This window comes from Vipera ursinii, assembly GCF_947247035.1.
Source record: "Vipera ursinii genome assembly, chromosome: 3".
Classification (NCBI taxonomy): Eukaryota; Metazoa; Chordata; class Lepidosauria; order Squamata; family Viperidae; genus Vipera; species Vipera ursinii.
In genome coordinates this window covers 112853623-112879334 of record NC_139516.1, presented here as the reverse complement: position 1 = coordinate 112879334, position 25712 = coordinate 112853623, and the positions used below count along the sequence as shown (strand labels likewise).

Sequence of the window (25712 nt, the reverse complement as noted above, 5' to 3'; positions counted from 1 at the left end):
GCATTTCAGTCATGACTTTTATCCTTCAAAGTCAAAAAGATGCCTGTAATATCATACATGATGTATGGTAGTTGACAGTCAAGCTTTTTAAGTTTGATCCATGCATGTCACTTGTTAGAAGACACTGAAGGTTAAGATGCTAAGACTGTGAAGGTCCTACTATTATGTATACAAAAAATGAAATCGTGTTCTTTACCTTGTGGTGGCCTTCATGTGCATTGTTATTATTATGGTTCATTGCAGTCAACCAGATATTTAGACTGGATTTGCCATTTTTATCCACCTATCTCAAATGTGCACTTTCCTGGGACTGTAAGCAAAAATGCTGCTTCATTAAGGGGTACGGATACTGGTGGAGGGGCTGCACATCCTTAATTACAAAGTAATTTATGTGAAGTACCATGTAGTTGTTATTGGATTAAATGAGACAATTTATCAGTCTGTCTTAAAAGATTTTTTTACATAAAATTCATATGCAAAACCCACTAAACCCTAATAATAGTTGAATATTGATATATAGTTTTGTATTATTGCTACATATAAGGTTTTGTACATTTGTTTATAGATCGAAAAGCTTGATCTAACAAGCTCTCTAATGTCCTATTTTTTCCCCTTTCCAGGGAATTAACTGGGAGCCATGGAAAGGCCATTTATATTCTATCCCTTACACTGAAATGAAGATCCGTCCACGTTCACGTAGCTTTGAGGCGGTCTTGAGTAGAAAACGGAGATCTGTGGCTACAAAGAGGAAGGAGCCTAGAGTTTAAAAGTATTTTGGAAGCGCTGTGTTTGCTAACCACACACAGCAATGCATGATCATGTAATAGTGTGTCAGGCCTTTGGTGCACATTTTAATATAAGTATAATCACACCAGTTATTTCAATCCTTCCTTAGAAATATTTTCGGGTTTAATTTGTTGAGAACACAACAAAATATGCACTACATCTGTATTACTTGCCTTATGTGTCTGCATTACTTGTGGAAAAAAAGCCCCAAATTCTCAGTTACATTCTCAAGTGCTGGTGGTGCTGGCGCTGGTTAAACTCCCTATGACCATTAAAGCTCCCTGTGACCATAATGACTGCTTGAAACTGTTAAAGTTGTTAGAGCTCTGATCCAGTCTTCATTATCCCTCTATACTTGACAGCGAGGTGGCTTATGCTACTCAGTTGCCTTCACAAGTTTTGAGAACCCAAGGCCAGGTAGGCTAGGGCTGTGGTGGCGAACCTATGGCACGCATGTCACAGGTGGCACGCAGAGCTCTCTCTGTGGGTTTGTGTGCTGTCGCCCCAGTCCTAGGCCTTCCGTCCCATCCATGAGCAACCTGCATCAATACCCATGCAGGTTAAGGTTGCTGCCTCCGCCTCTCCTAAGCATATTTTTACCAACCTGCCTTTCAGCTGCATTCCATTTCTACGTTCGCTTCTCAGCCTTCACCGCGTGTTTGTGGGACTATCGGTTTAAAAAAAAAGTTCCATCAGACTTTCTAACCTCGTGAGATCTCAAGAAGTTAAAGTCTGATGGAACTTTTTTTTTTACCGATAGTCCCACAAACATGTGGTGAAGGCTGAGAACCGAAGGGAGAAATGGAATGCAGGTTAATAATAAAAAAAACGCTTGGGGGAGGCGAGGGCATCTGGGTGCAAGCAGGCGCCGCAACCTTACCCTGCATGGTGGCGGGAGGGTGGGGTGCATGCCCATCCCATGCCAGGCCAGCCCCTGCAGCCCTGGGGCAGCCATGCTGGGCGGTGGTGGCCAGGGCTTTGAGCTGGTGGCTGGCAGGCTGACCAAAGCAGCAGGTGGAGCGTGGAAGCTCGGTGAGGGACAGTGCTGAAGTGGGCGGTTGGGCCATTGGCAAGAGCAACACGTCTGAGCGGAAAGCGGCCTCAGAACAAGTGGGGCTGGTAAGGAAAGAAATCCTTGCTCCCCCCAGAAAGTTGCAATTGACTGACCTTTTCCCCCCAAAAAAATCTTCCTTTGTTTCCTTGCATGCGGCAGCAGTGGCAGATTGCAAAGGAGAAACAGCATGGGGCTAGGAGTCAGGTAAGGAAAGAAAGGCAATTTCTGGGGGGATGAAGGATTTCTTTCCTTACCTACTCCACTTGTTCTGAGGCCGCTTTCCACTCAGATGCATTGCTCTTGCCAATGGCCCAACTGCCCACTTCAGCACCCTCCCTCCCTAAGTCTCTGGCGCTGAACCTGCTGCTTTGGTAGCTCTGTCAGAGAAGAGAATTTTGCAGCTACGGAGCCACCAAAGCTGTAGCTCAGGGGTCCTCAAATTACGGCCCGACCTGTCTTTTTATCTGGCCTGCCTCAACCTCCTGGGCAAGCCGTCCAATCATGAGGAAAGGTTGGGTGGATGGTGGCAAGACCCCCAGCCAGTGGCGGGATGGCGAGTTGATGGGAGAAGATTTTTTTCCCAGTTTCTCCCTTGTGCACCCAAGGATGCACTTACGCTTTGGCCATGCCCGTCCTCTCCTCCTCTCACCTATTTGCATTTTTACCTCAGGGCGGGGTGAAAGCTTTAGGCCTCGCTTACTGCCTCGGCATTGCTTAGGGCAGCCAAGCCTGTTGATGACAATCCCACTGCTGCTGCTGCTTCTGAAGTGGGTCCCTCACTAGGCACTACGAAATGCAAGCCCCAGCCTCCGCCATGGCTGCCACTGCCGCCATGCTGGCCAAAAGAAAACTGGTGCTGCCGGCCCTCAATATCACCCCCACCATTACCGAAGGACCCAGCCCCACTGACAGTTGGAGTGGGGCTGCTGGAGTAGGGCGCTGGTTATGTGTCTGAGGGGAGTGGGCTAAGGGCGAGGTATTTGTGAGGGGCAGCTGGGTTGAGTGAGAAAAAAGGAGAATTTGCTCCTGGAAGGTTATTTCGGGGTTGTGAGGAGCTGAGGCGATGAAAGGTCGGGGGAGCAGCTGGGAGGGAGGATGCAGTTGGCCTTTGGAGGAGCATCCTGATCCACAAACGGGGGTGGTAGTGAAGCCCTGAGAGCTAGGCAAAACTGGAGGTGGTGGAGCAGCTCAGAGGAACCGGGAGTGCCAGTGCTGGTGGTTGAGAGAAACTCCATTGGCCTTTAGGGTCCAGGAAATGGTGGAGGAAGGATGGGGGCATTGGTATGTGCCCCATGGGAAAGAGGAATGAGGTCCTGCCGGGCAGGGTCTTCTGCTCTGAGACAGTTTGGAATGCCAATCAAGGAGAATATTTCTGGCTCAGAGTTAAAATGAAGGGTCCTGGGGGTGGAGTCTCTAAGGAGGGTGGTTTTCTTGCAGACATTTGAGGACCCAAAGTGGGATAATAAGTGAACTAATGTTGTTACCTAGTTTAGGTCATGAGACATCTACAAGAAAGCCACAAAGCTCAGAGAGGACCAAGGAACCCACAACGGCCCTCCTCCTACTCTTCCTTTCTTCTCCCCTACTCCACAAACCCCATTCTCTTCTGGCACTGCTGATGTTACCTAGTTTGGGTCATGAGACGTCTGCAAGAAATGCTGAATGGAAGTGGCACCCCTGCCCTGCCCCCTGCCTATCCTTGCCTCTTCTCGCAGGACGAGCCTCCTGCCCACTGTCCCACCTGCCAGAGACCCCTTGGATCTCCCCCAACCATGCCCGGCCCCCACAGGCAACCCCATGAAAAACATCAAGGTGGCTACACCCACCCCAGCCATGCCCAAGTCTGCCATTACTACTGCAGCCACGCCCACCCAGTGGCTATGCCCACCCAGTGGCCATGCCCACCTGGCACCCAATGATAAATAAGTGGGATTTGGGTTGCAGTTTGGACACTTGGTCTCTAAAAGGTTCACCATCACTGATATACTCCATTAATGCACTACAAAGCCATTCTCACAACATGCTGTGGGAAGTCAGTCTCCGCCTCCAGAGAAGGAAATATTAAAAGAGCAGTATATTATATTTCCTCTGAGAATCTTAAAGAGGCAGAAAAACATGCCCAGTCTTCCTTACTAGCCGCAAGTCTCCCTTCCCCAAGCAGAAACCAGCTCTGTAGAAATGCAGATGTAATAATCCATTCAGGAAAGTTGGAGCCCTCCAGCTAGAAGCTTAGGAAGACAAAGACATACCCCACCCAAACTCTAGGACGGGACATAATAGGATTAACTCACAGATGCCAAAGGGGCACACTCAGACTCAGGTCAAAGTACATGACACAGGAAATACAAAGCCTGGAACAGGAACAGGAAACAACCTCAAGAGGGTATAAAAACTCACTCCCTACATGTGCTCTCTCTTTTTTTTCCAGAGCCATATTTCTGCTGGCTCTTCTCTTCTTCAATAAATTACAACCTTCTTTCTAAAGCAGTCACCATGTTGTTTATTCCCGGCTTGGGCTGGACCCTGATGACGACTTTTCATTCAAAAATGCTTAACCCAAACAATTGCAAATCCAATTCCTTTAGCAATGGTTTTCACAATACACACTCCTAACAAGAATTCTACTAGGGGAATACAGATACTCTCTATATTCTTTCAGATAACGTTATTGAATCCTTGTACCAGGAGAGTATTGGCAAGGCTTCATGAACTTGTGAAGAGTCTTCCCAGATGCAGAGCAATAAGCATAACTTTGCTAAGGTTACCAGTCAGGGCATAGGAAGTGTATTCTCTGCTGCTAATCTTCAGCAGTGAATTCTGTAGCTAAGAGGCTTGCTTTTTCAGTTGCTTTATATGTTTTCCTGGAAGACTATATATATAAAATAGGTCTGATGCCTTGGTTTAGATACCATATGACTGGGTGGAATTTGTGTAAGCTCCTGGATGATTGTGTTTGCAGAACTTCTACAACACACTAACACTAAGTAGGTTATGGGAACAGGCCCTGTTTGTGTGTGTGAGTGAGATGAATTAGAGCATAACATCTGGAGTCCAGTGTGAAGGAAAGCATCTGGCAGTCCTTGGCATATTATGCAGACACAACTCTTATGAAAATAGAGGGGTTTTTTTTTACATGTGGTTGTCATATTATTTAAGATAACAATCCACATTTGATTATGTTTTTATTTTTGAGCAAATTACTCCCCCATGGTCAGAAAAATAACACAACAAATCATTTTCTTCTTTACTTAGTAAATAGACAGCAGAAGTTGGGACACAAAATGTAATCAAGCGCAATTTCATTAAAATAAATTTATTCTTAAATAAAAAGGTTGTGGGTTTCTTTTAATGATCTCTAGGGTAACCCTAGGATGCAAGTCTAAAAATAAAGAACAGAATACATATTGGTAACAAATTGTTATATCACTGCATTGCTTAATCTAAGCACAGAGTAATAGACTTTTCATGAAAATGCAAAAATATATTTGCAATTGCCTTGACCAAGAGATTTATTATTCCCCTGTCGTAATATGTTGTTCCAGGATTGGAGGGTTCCCTCCCACACCAAATTTTTCACCATTTTGATTGGTATGACATTGGTGTTTATTTTTCTATAACTTGTGGGATATTGTTTCATCATTCTGATCCTCAGCTTACCCCATTCCCCCAATTTGGTACATTCTAAGCTGTCAGCAGAGCCAGAAGTCTTAAACACCTAACCCTTTAAGAATGAAAGTAGAGATTATTGGTATGCCAAGCAATGTGCAAAACCTATAAAATTATGACTAGTTCAGGCAGAGAAGAATGTGAGACATTTGTTAATAAGGCGATTTCTTGTGTGCCCAAATGTTCAGACCAAGGACCCAACTAGCTCAGCAATTTTCTTCCAAAAATAGCAAATAATCACTGACAGCCTTCTTCTTCATGATGATATAATTTCCTAATCACCTAATCCAATACCTTGGCTTACATATCGGTGCAATCCAATTCTATAAGTAAATGTGAATGGTAATATATGAGGTATACCTACATGTATACAACAGTGTTTGCCCATTTTCTTACTTGCTAGTGCACATAAGCTTTCAGTGCAAGCTATGCTAGGCAAAGCAAAAGTTCTAGTTTGAATTCTGCATCCTAAGGGCACAAGTGCCTATTTGTAGAATACAATTTGCTATTGAGTTCATGAAAGCATATTCTTTTGGTGTACACTGAAATAATATGCATTCCGTGCATGCACACCACTCATTCATTCTGCATTGGTGCTATGTTGCAGCTTGCTTGTAAAACATGTGTCCAACTTGAAAATGCAACTACATTCCTAAGTTTAAAAAGTAGCTTCCTTCATATGGAAGTAAAACGGAATGGCATGTTCTCAGCTTTATGATGTGGAGCTGAATACATTATGAGATAGGAATAGGAATATTCCTGTATGGGAAAGGGAAGTAACTCTTGTCCACCTGCATTCCTCTAAACCACCAATGATGGTCTTTTTGCCAGCAGGAGCACTTTGGGCTGGGCTGAAATCCACAGATCTTCTTCTTTCTTTTTTTTCTTCTTCATAATATTATATCTTCTTTTCCCCTGGATCGGACCACTGCTGCTGTGGCTACTTTTCTCCCTTTGCTGCTGACCACAAAAACAACAATGGCAACAGATGAAAATTCCTACAAGGAGGACAAGAACAGGTAACCCCATTAAAACAGCGAGACATATTGTGTTATAGATGCCCTCCTGATGTTTTAAGCAGATAAAAGACCAGATGGAATGGAAAAAATTACTGATCTGATCCATGGCAGTTTTTACAGACTGGAAACAGGTCTGATAGGATATTAAAGTTGCTTTCCTTGACCTTTGCCTCTGTCTTAGATGGAAACTCTTTGTGGATCTTGTCTTTGAAGATATGTAAACGTCTTCAGTTTTTCAATCTCTGCAAAGGTAGAAGATGAAACATAAAAATGGGCCAAATGAACAAGGGAAAATGTTTCAGTTAATGCACCTGCTGGTAATGACCATAATATACATTGTGATCCAAATTTTATATTTGCCAAGGACCTTAAGACAGACTATACAGCTTTCCATATTATTCTTCCAATATTTTAATGAAGTATGTTAGGAGAAGAGATGAGTCAAGATAATTACAGCTGAATGGTGAACCCACCCATCCTTGAATCCACTCAACATTCTAACCATCACATTGTTATTAACAATGAAATGTTTGTGAGGATGACAGAAAGGTTGAATTGGAAGTTATGAAATGCTATAGGAAATACCCTCATAATTGTGCTACTATTAAATTCAGATTAAAACGTCAGAGATCATGGTGTATTTTTCTATGGTAATTGCTAAAAATTCTTTCTTTGCATGACATGAAGTTATGAGAGAACTGTCTAATAACAGTGGCAGAATTACAAATCAGGAAAATCATAAGTCATATATCACCCCTACATAAACTCAGTAGGCTACCTCAGTCATTTTCTATTTCAATTCCTCCTTCTGCAATATGAATCTAAGAACACTGGTCTAAACTATCCTAAAATGTACATTAAGTGTTTGGTACAACCTGACATGATCAGTAAATGATAAATGGTAGGATTAAATAATCAGATATTTTACTGAAAGGAGATCTACAGAGACAATAAATATTATCATCTGAAGAATTGAACGACTAGGTTGAGGGAAAATAATCCTGGAGAAAAATCTTTTAAGTGAAGGTTAAATGAAAAGTAGGGCCCCTTCCTTTATAATTCTGGTTTAAATAGTGACATTTTAGTAAATTAATCAAGAAAGAATTCCACACTTTTCCTATTCAACCAGATCTTGCCAGACCATTCCATTCAGATGCCCATGAAGATGTTTCTTCTGTGTTGGGAAAAGTGACATGGTACAAAGCCTGGACTGTGGGATAAGCAGGGCTTTTTTCTCATAGAACGCTCAGAACGGAGTTCCGGCACCTTTTTTGGATGGAACCTTGTAGGGTAGGGCAAGACGGGTTGTATGACATGTGTGAGTTCCGGCACCTTTTTCTTTTACAAAAAAAGCACTGGGGATAAGATTCAACTTTGCAATTGCCTTTCGGGTGGCTCTAGATGCAGCAGCGCCTTACCTTGTCATGCTGCAGTACTCTTCTTGTGCTTCTGAACTCTTCATTGTTGTTTCAAGTAACAGAGTTGGAACAGGTGGAAATGACCTGTTCAAACAGACAAAGTATAGAGTTTTTCCATGATGGTTTTAAGAAGTTCATTTATCATTGGCAGAAATGTGTGATGAATTATGGTGATTGTGTGGAGAAGTAGATATAGATAACAAAAGTGTTCTATTCAAGGGTCATTTTCATTTTTCATACATTAAAATACCTCTATTTAAAATAAGGTCTGTGGAGGCAGAGACATTTATTTTTATTTGCCCCTTGTTTTTCAATATCAAATTAATAGTCAATATCAATCTGGCACATCATCATCAGATCAACAGAGGTGAAAGACTTATTGGTAGGTAAGCAGCCGGCATAAATATTCAGTAGTTTCAATTTACTTTTGCAGAAAGAAACAGTGATGGAGGTATGCTGAAGTTGATGTTCTGTTGCCAGTTCACCAAGTGTGCAAAGCCTCTATTTTTCATTTTAAAATGCCAGTATGTTTAAAGATGGCAACTCTGGTTTATTTGTAATTTGTAGAATGACCCAACAAAAAAGGCCTTGCCGACAACTGAGATACTTCACCTACCTGTACTGTGCTGATTCTAGACCAAACTCTCACTTTCTTTTGATGATACTGATTATGTCATCTTATCAACAAACAAATCTCTCATTTTTTAAGATCACCCCATTCGGGACACAAGAGTATTTTCCCTGTAATCTTCATTGACAGTCCAACCACAGTGATGATGTCACAGTCTTGTGACAGATGATGATCTCCCTGACAATCCAGCACCAGCTTATCAGGAACTTAGTTGCAGTATTTACGTAGGTATCATGGGCAGCGCTGCTATAACCCACAAGAATTAAGATTTAAATTTGCTAAAAGTGAGCTGGTTTAGATTATCAAGTGTTCCGTGTATTCTTGATGTTGACAGCTATGATGATAATCAAATGTTTTGTTAAAAGGATCTAAAGAATGAGATGGCTTAACTGTAGTTGGCAATCCATGAAGTGAAGGCTGGTACAGTTTGGAAAAGTGGTATCTTCCAGATAGTAGAAAAGACTGAGAAACAATTGAAACCTGTTGTACTTGAAAAAAATACAGTATCTGAGGTCTACTTCATGGTTAGTGGCCTTAAGGTAAAGGTAAAGGTTCCCCCGCACATGCGTGCTAGTCGTTTCCAACTCTAGGGGCCGGTGCTCATCTCCGTTTCAAAGCCGAAGAGCCAGCGCTTGTCTGAGGACGTCTCCGTGGTCATGTGGCCAGCATGACTAGACGCCAAAGGCGCACGGAACGCTGTTACCTTCCCACCGGAGTGGTCCCTATTTTTCTACTTGCATTTTTACGTGCTTTCGAACTGCTAGGTTGGCAGAAGCTGGGACGAGTAACAGGCGCTCACTCTGTTACGCGGCACTCGGGATTCGACCCGCCAAACTGCCGACCTTCTGATCGACAAGCTCAGCGTCCTAACCCACTGAGCCACCGCGTCCCTGTTGGTTAGTGGCCTTATTGTCTGCCAAAGGAAAATAGTTACTTCTATTGTGCTTTGTTTAATTCCCCTCAAACTATTATCTGCATTGGAGATGCTTGGAAGGAAAAGGAGCAGGGGAATTAAATAATTACTTATCCTCAGAGATGGCAGCTGTTCCATGATTTAACTCTTTTGGACATGCCTAATATAAGCCAGGCTAATGTACAAAAGGAAGATTTATCTGATTGTAATTCTTTGTATAATATACCAAATATTTTGGCATGCAAGAGTAAAATGGGCCACAATTTACAACAAAAAGTGGGTCCCCCCTCTCTGGAGAATTGAAACTTCCTTGATTAATGTTTAATATGTGCAGTTCTTACACACCAGTAACATGAGATGTGAAAAAAGGCAGAATAGACTTGGAAATGCTAAATTATAGAATAAGTGAAGCTTTCCCTTCTTTTCTCTTTTTAGAGTATGGTTTGACTTATAAGAAAAAGGGTGCAAAGTACTACCAGTGCTTCTTCATCCTCCCAACTGCAGCTGAACCTTAGAGCCACTAACTCCACAATACATTGGCGGATCCAATGAATCAAACTATCTTCTTGCTTAAGGCAGTCTTACTACTGCTTTTTAAATTTATTTTTCTAGTGCTCTAAGAATATGTTATTCTGTCACCATTTCCATCCCCCTTTTAAAAAGCAAAGTAAATCCTAAAAAACTTTGAAAAGTTCCTTAAGGAAGGGGCAAAAATATGCATACTAATAGTACTCAAGACACTACTATGAAGAGCCAGCTTCCCTTGCAAAATATATAGGATGATTTTCTGCATGCTCAACCTGAAATACAAAATTGTATGTCAGGAAAAAGTGCCTCTTCAAGCCTCAAATGAAAAATATCTGTACATCTCTGTAGTCTGTTGCTTGCACGCTCTAGTCATTGGTCAGGTGAGCTGGAATTTTGGATACTAGCCCCATATATTTGGAACACTTTAGTCTGGAAAGGTTACTCCATAGGGTAAAGGCAGAATTGTGGGGAACAAAAATGTTAAAAAAATAAAATGATATTTGCTCTGGTAAATACGTAGCTAGCTATTGCTAGAAAAAAATTACAGGGATAAATAGACCGCAGTTTAATCTAGCAACACTACTGCCATATTATCAATAATAGCAGATATGAATGATGATCCTTCCCCCAACTGCCATAATTGAAATTACAATACCCTACTACATACACAACAAAGAAAACAAGAACCACAACAAAAGAGGAAGCTCTTAAAAATATATGACAGACTGGTGTCCAAACTTTTCCATTCTTATTCAATCTATAATCTAGAAAAGACCATATTTTTCACACAGTTTCACAGATATTCCATGTATTTACTTTGTCCTACTTTGACATTGGTTTAAGAATTTATAGAATTGATCTTACACATATTACATTTTGGCTAAAATTTTGGTTTCATTCTTCTCCCCTCCTTACAGAACACAATTTGTGGAGTCAAATGAGCAAATCAAGAACATAAATTCTAATTGTACATATATTTGCTTACTCAAAGGATTCGTTAATAGTTAGTGGGTACCTACAGCAGTATGACTCAAATGCTGACATGAAACTTGACTCTTAACATTTGCTTTAAATAGCAGAGTTCAATATTACTGAAAGATTCAATATCTAAGAATTTGACAAAAATTATAAAGACATTTTTAGAAGTAACTATTCATAGATTTGGGAGAATATAGTAGTAAACATGTCAAGATGGAGAAAGCTGGAATTATCTTGGTCAGGAAGAATTGTTGGATTAAGAACTGCAAGAATTAAAATGAATATTCTATTGTGACTTAACTTTTTGTTCCAAATGATTCCAATAAATGTTGAAAACAATGTATTATATGATTGGCATAATCAAGTAACATGCTATTTAATAAAAATCAAGAATTAAATTCAAGACTGTACAAGGTTTGAAAGAATAAGGTGAATCACCAGCTCCAAACTTTAAATTTGTTAGTTGCCCAATCTGGCTCACAAATTCGATTGCATCTCCTTATGGCTTAGCCAACTCAGCCATTTCTAGGCATGGAGCAGCCAATTATTTCTACACAGTTTTCATAACTAGCTCTGTATAGGGTAGGGGTGTCAAATTGCCGGCGGGCGGGCCGGATGCGTCATACTGAAAGCGCCCCCCCCCATTGCTGGCAATGGGAAAAAAGTTGTGATATGTTGCAACACGTCACGTTTGACACCCCTAGTGTAGGGTAACTGCTACAATATATATAAAGAAAAGGGATGACATTTTATTCAGGACAGTTGAGCTAAATCTAAGGAGAAATTCAGACAGGGGGAATGGTAGAAACTTCTTGAAAAAGTGGATTTCTCTCAAGCCTCCTTATGCACATAACATTCAACACCCGAACAGCTCCCATCCGAAATAAGTAAAAATGTGCTTGCTGATGCAAAAAATAACTGTATACAGTAAATCGGTGTTTAAAATGTCAGGCAATTCTTGCTCTGAATTTATATTTTCAAATAATACTATACTGCATCCTCCTAGGGGATGTTCTCTTTCCATTTCCAGGAGAGGGAAGATGGGTTCTTAAAATTCTGCAATGAGATTACTTATATGCTCATAGTCTTTCTACTATCCAGTTGCTGGAAAAATAGGTTTGCCAGTTTTTACTTTAAAAAATCTTTGCACTTTCAGACTATCCCTAAGCAGCCTATATAAAATGTTTTTTTCCTCCTGTACGTTCTTTTTTGTTCTTTTAATTTGGGAGTGGCTTTCATTTTCTCATTTTGGCTAGTTTATTTACTCATTAACCATTCTGACATTTTCTTGGACTTAATTTAAACATTTGTATGTAAATTAGCCTCAGGAAACACTTGTATAATTGTTAGGGTAAATACAGGGAGGAGCTCTAAAATCAAGATGGCAGCCAGAATCTTGTGAACTAAACTCTGCCCACCTTGACTTTTTTTGAACCCGCTCTCTCCCAAATGATTGCAGTTTTAAACCTGAGGGATCCTTATAGAACTGCCAAGCCTCCAAATATTTTGGAGAGCTTTGGCTGCCTTGACCAACCCTATTGGTCTTGTTATTTTTTGACATCTTTTTTTTTGAAGTGCACTGGAAACCATTTTACCTTGACTAAATTATTACCTAAACTGTAACTTACCTACTACAACTGGATTGTAAAGTATTGTTCAGATGTATCAAGTAAATAAATAGGTACTATTTGCCTTCTCCTTTCAAAGGTAATTCACAGGCTAATATGCTTTCTCTGTTTCTCAATAATATAAGATCTGTGGCTCCCTCTTTGTTTTTTTATTACTCTGAGGAGTATAGAAAGCAAATCTCGCCTTAGGGAAATCAGAATAGGTATTGGTATAGGGTATCTGCCTAACAATATCATTAGAAACAAATTATGGATCACATAAGACTTGTTCAGATATGAATTGTACTTATTTCATCTCCCAGCCTCAGTGAAAAATCCCAAATATGCTTTTTCACAAGGCAACTGGACTTTGTTTTTCTTTGAAGACATTTCACTTCTCATCCAAGAAGCTTCCTCAGCGCTTAGATGAGAAGCGAAACATCTTCAATGAAAAACAAGAAAGTCCAGTTGCCTTGTGAAAAAGCATCTTTGGGACAAGTATGATCTGGATGAATGAGAATCTCCATAGACACTCAATAAAAAATGCTATTGTCAAAGACTAGCAAAAATAGGACTGTCCTGCTTCTCTTGACATGCTCTCTTTCGATCCCCCATGGTCTTCTGAATCCCTCCCCCCACTCCTCAAAACCCCACCTAGCTGGCAGAACAAGGAGCAAAATTGTACTATAAGCAAATTCTTATACAGAGTGGAAGTCTGATTGAAATACAATAGTAATACAGGGATGCGTAATTGCCTTGCAGCCACACTCCAGAGTTATTGTTTAGTACCACATATTTGCTATTTTCAGTAGCTAGAGCCAGATTGATGATCTATTTCCCATACATTAGTGCTTTAATACCTTTTTGATGGGAAAAACAGGATTTATTAACCCTGATAATTAAAGCAGACAGATGTGACTTTGGCTTGCAAAATGCTACATTCAACATTTTAAGAGTATTGAAGGTCCCAAAGTAGGTGACACCATATCACACCACGCCTTGGTGGAGCAGTGGGCTAATGCCTCCTTAAGTAACACCAGCTGCCTGCAATTAGTGCAGGTTCGCATCCCACCAGGCTCAAGGTTGACTCAGCCTTCCATCCTTCCAAGGTAGGTAAAATGAGGACCCAGATTGTTGGGGGCAATTAAGCTGACTTTGTAATAATGCCGCTTGGGGTGTGTGTGAAAGCCCTAATAAGCAGGCATATACATAGAATGAAGGCTACTGCTAAGTTGGTAAGCCGCCCTGAGTCTTCGGAGAAGGGCGGGATATAAATGGAATTTTTTTAAAAAATAAAAACAAATACCACACCACACCACACCACGCCACATATGTGGGTTAGAAATGGTTTGGAGGTTTCTTTGGTTTTTGAACAACAATGTGGCCAATCGTATAGCTTCCATGTGTTTTTCACTGTTTAGGATATAAATTCCATCAAAGCACCTAATGAGCAATACAAAAATCACAACGAACCATTTTTTAAAAAATTCATTCTAGGAAGTTCTCTTAGGACATTTGTTGGTGGCAATCAGGGGAGAGGGGAAGAGTAGCATAGCCAATGTTACTCTAAATCACTGACCTGATCATCCTGTTCTGCAACTAGATGTTACTTAAGGTCATTAAGAACTGCATGACTATCTAAATAGACAAAGGAAGCCTCATCACATCCAGCCAATACTACCTCCCCCCCAATGCAGCTGGAAATCAAGGCATAGAGAACATGTGAGTTTCTTGAGGTTGTTCAGGAAGTTTTAGGCAAAGCCAAGAACGGAACTTCTTCCCGTTGTGTCTTGAATGTTTTCTTTGCCTGAAGCACAACAGCCTCCTTCTCTAACCTAAATTGCCTCTTCAGCTCATTCAGAAATGCCAAAGGAAAAATAAACTGGGGATAGAGAAGCCCTTATGTTATGATCTCTTGCCAAGACAGAACAAGTTTAGGAACTGTTGCTTAGAAGGGAAATTTTGGAAAATCATTCAAAAAATATGGAGAATGAGCATAGGGGCTTTTCATTTGACTTCCTTCTAGTTATTTTATCTGTTCAAATTAGTAGCATCTAACACTTGGAGGCCTATGTCTGTTTACTTATCAGCTATAATCACCTGCTACCCCATTGAAATAGGTCAATCAATCCTTTTGAGCTTTGAGATCATTGATGATGGTAGGGTGCATATCTCTGTTTGGCCAAATGTTAGCTTTGTTCCATTTCTTTCCTCTCACTTGATATCTTACAGCCAAACATTTAAATCTTTTTATTTAAGGAAATATTCTCATCAATATTTCTCACTGTTGGACTGTTTAGATCTGATGTGTCAATCACCTTATTAATGACTTTACAATAAAAGAAAAAATGTAGAATTGTAACATATCAGTACAAATGTTTTTTTTATTCTGAATATGTAAACAATTGCCCATAAACGGTAAACATTATTTTTTTTCCCACGTAAACTACTGTATTACTGGGTAATAGGGTAGACAAGAAGAAGTGAAACCTTGAAAAATTGCTTTCATGAATAAGCCCTCCAGATGATCCAGAATGATACAGTGAACAATGATACTGAAAACCACTGAAAGGTCTGGGAAAAATAACAATTACATACTCTCCTCTTCTAATTTCCGGCAAAAGTCTAAGTTAGCCCAAGTTGTCTCGTGAATATATCCAGGATGAAACTCTTAAATGAAATTGCTCCAGATGGTCAATTTCATTTAAATGCATCTACAGCAGCAAAGCAACCAATATGACCTTATCCAGAATGGAACATTTCAGACAGGTATAATTATAGAAGACTTCCGTGTTCAGACTCACCAGTCCTACACACACACACACACACACACACACACACACATCTTATAACTACTTTAAACATTCTAAACTCAACTCTGATTACTTACTTTAATCTAAGGCCAGATCAACCTGGCAATTTAATCAGCCAGGAGACTCAAGAGTCAAAGAGACAAGTAGTGGCCTTCATCTTCCCATATATTCTGCATTCTCAGTATTAAGCTGAAAATAATTCATATAAACACAACAGTTTGTCAAAGTTAGTTCCCTATAATTTGCCCTAGCAGTAGAATTCAAGTCAAAGTTAATACAGTCAACTTTGTTTGAAAAGTTTGATAAAAGTGCTCATATCAAGTTAGTGATTTGTTCCTATTCCAATCCCACAACATATTTTTTGTTTTTATATGCTGTAGAATCATCAACCAACTTTGAGTTTCATAGTCTTGCCATGCATAAAGAATTTAAAACAGCATAAATACTAAACAATGGATAATATTACATGATAGTGTATTTCTGTGCCAAAGAATATTTTATTTGGCAATACTGTCCATTGTTTTGTTGATTTTTGTTATCTCTTGCATAGTGTAGAAAATTAGTGCCACACTGTCTTGTGCATATACAATGAAGTGACTGTTTTCACTGTTTTCCTACTGACATGAAGTAGGATTTCTGATGCGTCTTAAAAAATCCCTCATAGTATATACAATTTCTTATGTTCAAGAATTCCTCCCCTTGCAATCTAGCCTTCTACTTACCTGATTTTGGCACTAGCAACCTGAGAAACCGAGGTGCTGATTTAAGGTGGAAGATGGTATTTTAGGGTGACAATGACAGCTACCAGCTACGTCCATGTTCAATTGAACAGGCAGGGAATTTCATTGCCCTAAATTGTTATATTTTGTTCCCAATACTCCAGTTTTTTCTTGGCCCAGAATTGTACAATGATCTAAGTTGTCTTATATGCTTGGCAAAATAAAACTGCATAGCTTACATATCTTATTCTGCTCATGGAATTTAAGAACTTCTTGTTATCTGTACCAAATATCTGCTACCAACTCAAAGCTATGCCTCCTGAAAACTTACAATTTCCCATTTTCAAACTGCTCCTGATGATTTATGTTGGAATCCTTCTGTATTTCCACTAACAGAAAAGTAAACTTTGTATGTGGGAATTCACTTGTAGAATAGAACAGGGCTGGAAGGGACCTTGGAGGTCTTCTAGTCCAGCCCCATGTTCAAGCAGGAGATGTAGGGCAGAGGATTAAGCCCTAGCTTAATGATATAGTTAAACCCAAGTGTTGTCACATCTGGAGAAGTGATCTACTCACATTGGCAAGATTTGAATATAACTGGATATGCTTGAATGATTTTTTTTTCACCCAATGGTAGATTTCTCCTGAGACCTCCTCCTCCTCAGTCATCCTATTTTTGCTTGTAGCTTTTCAACTTCTCTTAAATTGTGTTTATGGGTTTCGTTTCTCACATAGAGATGGCCAAATCTACACTCTCACATTGAATTTGCCAAGATTTAGAAGTGCTTTGGCCTTTATTATGTTTTTGACCTTGGTGGGATTTGTACATTTTAGATTAACTTTTTTTTTTAAAAAGAAATTGTGGGTTTAACCCATGAACAGTCTGCAAAGGGTTTTTGGCCTGCTTGATTTTCCTTTTAACTTTATTTATCTCATTTTAGAAAATTACCAAGCCAACTGGCATCCAGAGAATCTACTTATATAAAGGATGAATAACTGAGGCTGATCCTATTTTAAATAGTCTGACTTCAACTATAAATATTTTGTTTTTAAGTATTCCATGTTTTATATAAGGGACGCGGTGGCTCAGTGGGTTAGGACGCTGAGCTTGTTGATCAGAAGGTCGGCAGTTTGGCGGGTCGAATCCCGAGTGCCGCGTAACAGAGTGAGCACCTGTTACTTGTCCCAGCTTCTGCCAACCTAGCAGTTCGAAAGCACGTAAAAAAATGCAAGTACAAAAATAGGGACCACTACGGTGGGAAGGTAACAGCGTTCTGTGTGCCTTTGGCGTCTAGTCATGCCGGCCACATGACCACGGAGATGTCCTCTGACAAGCGCTGGCTCTTCGGCTTTGAAACGGAGAGTCGGAAACGACTAGCACGGATGTGCGGGGGAATCTTTGCCTTTATGTTTTATACCTATTGGATTGGATCTATCTAGGGATGGGCAATAGGTGGTACTTGACCAAAGCTTATGTGGCTTTTGCTTAATTTTAAAATCCTTTTGTAAGAAAATAGTTTATATTTTTGATAAAAGTTGTTTGTCACTTTCCTGTAGTTTAGGAGGGAACAGGCTAATTTTTGGCTTTAACTCAGGCACTAAAATCATTTATATCAAGCATATCCAACAGTTCAGTGGTAAGTAAAGTAAGGTCCTGCACTTAGGCAGGAAAAACCAAATGCACAGGTACAGAATAGGCAGTACCTGGTGCAACAGTAGTACTTGTGAGTGGGTGTCTGATGGATCACAGCTTAAGTCTGAGTCAACAGTATGCTGCGACTGCCGAAAAAGCCAATGCAGTCCTGCTGCATCAACAGAGAGATAGTATCAAGATCATGAGAAGCAACAGTATCACTCTATACTGTACTAGTGAGGTCACACTTGGAATACTTCATCCATTTGTGATCGCCACAATACAAAAAAGATGCTGATCCCTTCCAGGCCTATGATTTTATTTCTATTTTTCTATTTCTATGGCTTCTTTCAGCCCCTCAGAAGCTGAAAAAGTCTACAACAGGGAAAAAAAGATGGCTTATCTTGAATCTAAATAATTAATTGACCTTCAAAACAGCTAAACGTTGACAAAATACCACTTTAAACAATGGAAAATTGAAATACAGTGATAATTTCCCAAAGCTAATGTTTAATATTTATCTTTCAGAAAGGTGTTTTTTATCATTGTTTTGATGGAAAGGATTACAGTTTACACCCTTCAGTGAACTATTTGTCATGGCTGACTGCCATAAAGCAAACAAACTCTATAGCCAAGGCTCCAAGAAGTAGACACTTGGTATTCTCTCTTAAGGTAGTAGTCTACCTTATTAAGCATTAGCTTTAATGGCAGTGAACCATCTTAATCCTCTAGGTTATTGACCAATATTCTCAACCACTGGCACAGAATTTGTGGATAATCTTTATGTTTCCAGAACGGACAGGAATCAAGATTATGTTTTACTGCATAGAAGGGTAGCCAGAAAAGAGCATGATCCCGTAATTCTATGCAAAAGATTGTACCTGAATTCATACTTTAAAAGCACCGTAGGCAAGACAGAGCTTATAGTAATGATCAGTGCATTTTTTCTAAAAGAAAAAGGTGCCAGAACTCACACATGTCATACAACCCGCCTTGCCTACCCTACAAGGTTCCATCCAAAAAAGGTGCCGGAACTTCGTTCTGAGCATTCTATGACAACAACAACAAAAAAGCCCTGGTAATGATACTTGGTAGGGGCAGAAAAATTACAATTCTCTGATTAGGGGACAGATTAAACTAAATGGCAGAGCTAAGATCCTAAACCGTAGCAAAACAAAACATGCTTTCCAGTTCCTCATTCATAGGACCCTGAGAGGAAGCTAAAGCATTTACATTTTAGATTAAATCTTAGTAGCTTTACTCAGTAGGCCAGAAAACCAATTCCATATACACTTCATACTAAGTCATTATGTGGTGTGGTGATATTGGCTTAATATGTTGCATGAAGTTAGTCACTGCAGTTTGTAACAATGTTTAGTAGAAACCTAGTCTGCATGTTCACACATGTACTGACCAATCATGTTTCTTCAGTTACAAGTTATTGTCTTAATGCCTAGCCTGCCAGGATAGCAGGCGGGAAAATGGAGTTAATGCCTTTTCCACAATTATATTTCCATCCAAAACACACACACACACTCACACCACACAAAACCAGTGACTCGAAGCAACTTTAAAGAAAATTATTTTCAATGAAGAAGAGAGGAAGATGGATTTCTTCACCTCTTTGCATTTGCTCTGATTCAGCCTTCGTGGTAAGAGTAAGTTAAGCAGATAAACAGAAGTTACTCCTTCCTTCCTCCCTCATATATACTGCATTTTTGGAGATTCCAAGTGCTTTGCATGATTAATTTTTGTTTTTCATCCTATGATATTAATTAGTAGAATCAATCAATTTGGGATAGGCATGATTTCCTTATTTCCAAATACCTTTCTGAGGAGCCATATGATTACTGTTCTCCAAAAGTACAGTAACGAGGAGGTGGTTTTGTTATCTGGAGGGTTGAGGGGAGAAACTGTTAAAAAAAACATATTCTAATATGCGGGTGCATTTTATTTGCATGTGAACATCTAGTTTGACTCTTTTTAAAGAAGAATAAGGCCTGAAATGAGATTGAGTGTGTTAAAAGGATATGGTTCAAAAAAGGGCAGTTACCAGAAGACCAACAGCAGCCTTTATAAGAGGGATTTTAAAACACGCGTTTACTTCCAAGGAAAAACACAAATGGGACAGGTTGTTAAAAAGAACAGTAACCCGAGAAATATAAAATCCAATATCAAGGTCCTGTATTATCTACTCAATTTGGCATTTCCTTGCAAGCTTCCTTTTGCAAGCTCTTTAGTTCCTAATTTCAACTTTAGTTTTTAACAGAACTGTTTACAGTTCTCTGTCCATGTTCCAAATTGCAGCAGAAGAAAATGACCATGTCCTTCAACAACATCGGAGCACTAAAGCATCAAATCCTTGGCCAGCAGCTCAGCTCCTCCCCCTTTTCCTTTGGCCTAACCTCAACAAGTGAGCTGCATATTCTCCAGGTCCTTTGTGAAGGAATGGCTGCAGAATCACTACAGCTCCAGAAGATCCAGGCCAGGGGTAGGCAACCTTGGCTCTTTTATGACTCGTGGACTTCAGCTCCCAGAATTCCTGAGCCAGCATGGCTCAACTTGGAAACCTCTCCCTTCCCCTCAGCATAGCTGGCTGAGGAATTCTGGGAGTTGAAGTCCACGAGTCATAAAAGAGCCAAGGTTGCCTACCCCTGATCCAGGCTGACAGTACATTTAGGTAAGCATGGACCAATAATATATTACCTCCACTCATTTGTACCAAGAGGAAAGTTTCCCCTTCCCTTCCTCCCCACTGATGTGAAAAGCAATAAAAATCTTTGATGCAGCCCTTCTGATGAACACCCCTGGAATATCTCAAATTAAACACTATCTGGACTGGATTTCAGGTGCCTTTTTAAACATTTAAGAACTCTTTTATCTGTCTTATGGCAGCAGCTATGAGGAAGAAATTATCCCTATGCCTCTGCATCTTTTTCCAAATGAATGTTCTACACCTGAAGCTATTAGATCTACCCGGAAAAAAGAAGGGGAGGGGGAGAGAGGAGGAGGGGAAAATAGGAGCAGAAATCTTCCATTTTTTCCTAATCACTTTTTGGGTGCATATTTAGTAGTTTGGCAGGTGAGAAAATGAGAGAAAGTTTCTCCCTATTCTGTTGATGGAAAAAGGTAAACATAATTCTATTGCTCCAGTCAAATTAGCATATGTATGTTAGTTATGATTAAGAGAGGAAATACAGACTAGGAATTCTAATTATGAATTATTCATGTAAGCAGAATTGCAGAGCACCGCAGTTTTAAGTTTCTAACTTAACTAATATTTAAGGCTTTGCCAGCAACATCTGGGGGGTGGTTAAAAAAAAGGTCAGAATAGTTGCCAGGCCACAACTACTCAGCCAAAAACCTGCCCCTTTTTTACATGCATTGCACACAAACATAGGTGGAATTGTGGCCATGATCCTGACTCTTTAAAAGACCTCCCTTACAGAAGCCTCTAGGGTACGGGTCTTCAAACTTGGCCCTTTTATGACTTGTGGACGTCAACTCCCAGAATTCCTCAGCCAGGCATGCTGGCTGAGGAATTCTGGGAGTTGACATCCACAAGTCATAAAAGGGCCAAGTTCGAAGACCCCTGCCCAAGGGTATGTACTCTTGGAAAAAGAGTCAGAAGTTGGGCTTCATAGCACACTTCTCTATGAGTGGAGCAAGAAAAAAGGGCCTGCTTTAATGAATAGCAGGGAAGTGCCATTCTTATACAACTTCCAAATAATGTTTGGATAATTTCCAAACTATGTTGGGTCCTAATTCAAAACATGTATTTAATATTTATATAAAAGTTGGTGCATCCAAAACATGGATGCACGGAGAATAAATAACTAGCCTGATTCTCAGCATGGGGAAACTAGTGGAATTCTCAGATGATCAAGGGAACCTCAACATATTTCTTGAGTTCTGGATCAGGGTAGGTAATTTTTCCTCAGGGAAAATCTGTTGGGAACTGGGCAACATTCCAAAACGATGAACAAACCGATGAAACCACAGTTACAGCCAAGTATAGGCCTTCCTTTCCTCCATGCTTCAGCACTTCTTCCTTCTTTCTGCTTGCAGAGGAAGGGTAAAATATATCAAGATGATAGCTACAATCATGAGATCAGAACTCCACTACTTTTACGGGTGTCATAAGGTTTTGAAATCGTATAGCCAGAAAGCAAATTTGGTGTACAGTGGTGGTTAAGGCATCAGGCTAGAAATTGGGAGACAGGGAGTTCTAGTTCTATTTTAGGCCCAAAGTCAGCTGGGTGACTGGAGGCTAGACACACTCTCTCAGCTCTAGGGAGGAGGCAATGGCAAATCACTTGTAAAATCCTGCCAAGAAAATTCAGGGACTTTTCCAGGATAATATATCCGAGGACACAGGTTGCGAAGTTCTACTTTGGCAAATTCAGACCTACAAGATCAGATGTGTGTACACTCACTGTGCATAATCTGGGTGTCTCTTCATCCGGTTCCTATTCAGTTTGTGCATTTTTAGTTTCTAGAGCTCAATAGCATCTCATATCTATCCTGTTGCCACCAAAAGGATTCTGAGTGGAGAATCTGTCACACCTTGCCCAAGTTATCAGACATAATTTGCATTAAACTCTATTACAAAGGCAGTGGTGATGAAACAAAAGTAATGGTGCTTTTTTCATTTTTTCATTTTATTTTATTTTTTAATCCCATTTATATCCCGCCCTTCTCTGAAGACTCAGGGCGGCTTACAATTTAAGCACAAACCAATGTGCTTAGCAATAGCCTTCATTCTATGTATATGCCTGCTTATTAGGGCTTTTGGGCCCCCCCCCAAGCGGCATTATTACAAGGTCAGCTTATTGCCCCCAACAATCTGGGTCCTCATTTTACCTACCTCGGAAGGATGGAAGGCTGAGTCAACCTTGAGCCTGGTGGGATGCGAACCTGCACTAATTGCAGGCAGCTGGTGTTACTTAAGGAGGCATTAGCCCACTGCGCCACCTCATTTATTGTAGGTTTGCAAAGAAAATATGTTTCTAGATAAAATGGGAATTTGCAACTAAGTGATTGACTTCCATTTCCCATCTCAGCATAGCTAAATAAATGACAGGAAGGACAAACTGATATGGCCTATAGTGCAGGATTCAAAAAAGGACCAGTCTCACTTCCTAACCCTGGGAAAGCAATACAGTATTTTACGTATTTTATATTTACATTTTAAACCTTGTTTATTATAGTTACCAAGACAAGGAAAGTAGACTTTACTTTGTTTCAGGACTCCAGGAAAAGCCCTGGAAATTCTTGCTTTTTCTGGGCCTGGCACAGTCTGGCTAAGTGAGCTGGAGTAGGTCACTCTGCAGCTCACATTTGTTTTCACCCAGGAAACAGTCACAGCTGGCCCTTTCCTCTCTCCTGGTCCTAACCGTGTGATTTCAACACCATTGTTTCAAGTTACATAACTTACCAAAGTCACAAGAACTGCTTTGCTTAATAGCACTAACAGCTCATGATGGTCAGCACCTGCTTTCCAACAGCTGCCCAACAAGTGGCTGAGAGAAGACCTACAACTAGGGTGAAGGCAACAGTTATCTCTGCTCTGTAGCAAGCACACTGTCTCTGTCCACGGAGGCTCGGCTTCTACCAGCTACTAAAGCAGGGTTGGCAATATTTTAGATTTTTTTTTAAATTAAATCCACTTACGTCAACGGATCATAGTGACACTGTTTGGTAACTCATTCCAAGGAAAGTTACAAGATCCTCTCCTCCTCCCGCTGTCGAGAATCGACAGCCAGTGCCAACGACCGGCCGGACAACTCTTCAGTTTTCGAGGGCGCGTGGGATTTCCGGAAACCCAAATCCAGCTGTGGGCAGCCATTAGGCAGGCGAGAGCCCAATCGGTTCAGGCTTTCCAGTGGCTGGTCTGATTCAAATGCACGAACTGAGCACGGCCGACTTTTACCAAACGAATTCGCTGGCGTAAAATAACGAATGGAGCAACCGGGACTTATTTCCAAGTCGAGTACGTTTGGGCAGCGCCTCGCTACTCTTCAGTCGGAACGAACGGTGAGCAAGTGCCTAACGGAGGGAAACTACGGGGGAAGATTGGCCCGTTTGAACCGGCTGGAGCCCGGATTAATACGGATTTTAGCTTAGTTTCAGGAGGTCAAAGGAAAGCGGACGAGAACTGAAAGCAAAACTCACCGGCTGCCTCTTAGCGTCTCCATTTCTCCAGCCGACTAACCAATTTCCAATCTTCCGTCAAAGAAAGCAGGGAGGGAAAGCTGCTCCGCACACGACGGCTACGGGAGCCTCCGCCTTTCCGCGGGCTGTCAGCTGCCTGCCTGGGCCTCCACGCCCCTTTCCTCGGCTCGCTGCACCTGGGCGGGACCGGGGCTCCTGGGGCGACGCTTCCTCCCCTCCCGGCTCTGGAACCCGTCCCGGAACAGAACAGAACAGAACAGAGCAGCGCCTTCCTCGCGCAGGGTGGCGTCACCGCCTTTCAGACGACCAGGATGCCGGGCTCGTGTGCTCGCAATCTTGCCTTGCCCCCCCCCCCCGGCCCCCGCTTCCCCATTGCCACTCCGTCCCACTCAGCGGCCCAGTTATGAAGGGGGAAGGCAAGTCTCCGTGTCCTTTTCGCCTTACACAAAACAACAGGTTCCTAAGGAGCGTGTCACGAAACGAAAGGCATCCCCCTTCTCCCCCCCCCGCCAAAAACACACACACACACACACACACACACACAACCCTCGTTAAAAAAAGGTTGACTTCTGAAAAGGGAGTGAGGATTTGAGTGCTTGAACGCGTCGCGCTTGTATGTAGGCTCCAGCGTGTAGAGCGTTTTGAGTTTGCAAACAAACTTCGCAATTTTGTGGGCATGCACAAATGGAGGAATTGTGGAACTATGATTCATCCTATGTAACCTGGCCTGAAAGGACAGGGTTCTTGGATTTGTATAACAGTTGCTTCAAACTGGATGCTTTGAGTCTGAACTTGGATCTGTTAAGAATCTCACATAGATTTACAGAAGAATGCAGAACTTCCTTTGCATCTGGCCAGGCTCTGAACAGTATTACTTCACCCATGGCAGTGTGGTAGCCCCTTGGGATGCCAACAAGAAAGCATCGTTTTTAGAACATCTCTAGCTAAAAAGACATTTGTGGCAGATACTAGGGTAGTCTAGACTGTGCTGCAAACTCCACCTGTGTGACTCACCTACATGTCCCTGAACTACCTGATATATAGCTCAAGAGGGGGAAGTTTCAAGATTACTATCTTCTTAGTCATACTTAAGTCATCCTGCAAAAGCTCTCCAGGAGAATTTTGGTTACTATGAATTTATTTATTTATTTTATTTATTTTAATTCCATTTATATCCCGCCCTTCTCCGAAGACTCAGGGCGGCTTACAAGCTTAGCAGTAGAATGTGGCAACTATTCTATTTTTAAGGATGGTTTTCACTGAAGGCAGCTAAGAACATTGAAATAACTGTTGATATTCAGTGCATACTTGGATAATGTCTACATTTGTAGAGACCTAGGGCTAATTGTTTTTCTGGTAATATTTTCCCCTCATTTCCCAGAATCTAATTATCCTAGAGCTCCTTGAGCACTTTTTTGTTCTTGATAAAAATACAAAGATAGCCATACAATATGTACACTCTTGCCCCAAAGTAAGTTCTACCTACATCTGGGGGAGATCAAAATGGAGAGCAGAGGAAGCTTTACATTTCTCCTCATTAAGCCTCTTTATTTACTTTTAAGGAAATGGATTCTTGAATAGCATTTGCCTCTATGTTCTGATTTATCAGTAACATATGCAGTACACATGTTAGAGCTATTTGCAAAATAATTAATTTTCTCTGGATTATGAAGTTATATTTTTTTTCATTTTGGTAGTGATCCACCCAGAAATGGGGTGGTTTTAACCTAATGACTGTGATCAACTTATCCTCTAGAGTAGTTTTTGTGATCT

At 40.8% G+C, this 25712-nt stretch overlaps 2 protein-coding genes across 2 annotated transcripts in view; one reads left to right on the top strand and one right to left on the bottom strand.

Moving 5' to 3' along the window:
* TNN (tenascin N) overlaps nucleotides 1-767 on the top strand; it is a gene marked incomplete at both ends in the record, with an annotated part of 39501 nt that extends 38734 nt beyond the window's left edge. Inside the window, one exon of the mRNA XM_083360267.1 lies at nucleotides 621-767. Within this exon, the coding sequence (XP_083216393.1) occupies nucleotides 621-767 (147 nt within the window). The remainder of the gene's footprint in view (nucleotides 1-620) is intronic.
* A 4351-nt stretch (nucleotides 768-5118) lies between these two features.
* Nucleotides 5119-24122, bottom strand: KIAA0040. Its single transcript, XM_083359476.1, has 3 exons — nucleotides 23940-24122; nucleotides 7944-8027; nucleotides 5119-6767 (listed from the first exon to the last, which is right to left on the bottom strand). The coding sequence occupies exon 3, from the start codon at nucleotides 6629-6631 to the stop codon at nucleotides 6308-6310; it is 324 nt and encodes a 107-aa protein (XP_083215602.1). The 5' UTR covers nucleotides 6632-6767; nucleotides 7944-8027; nucleotides 23940-24122; the 3' UTR covers nucleotides 5119-6307.
* Nucleotides 24123-25712: the final 1590 nt, after the last annotated feature.

What these genes read in the sequence shown, in the direction of transcription:
- KIAA0040 (XM_083359476.1), bottom strand. Translation starts at nt 6,631, where the DNA reads ATGGATCAGATCAGTAATTTTTTCCATTCCATCTGGTCTTTTATCTGC.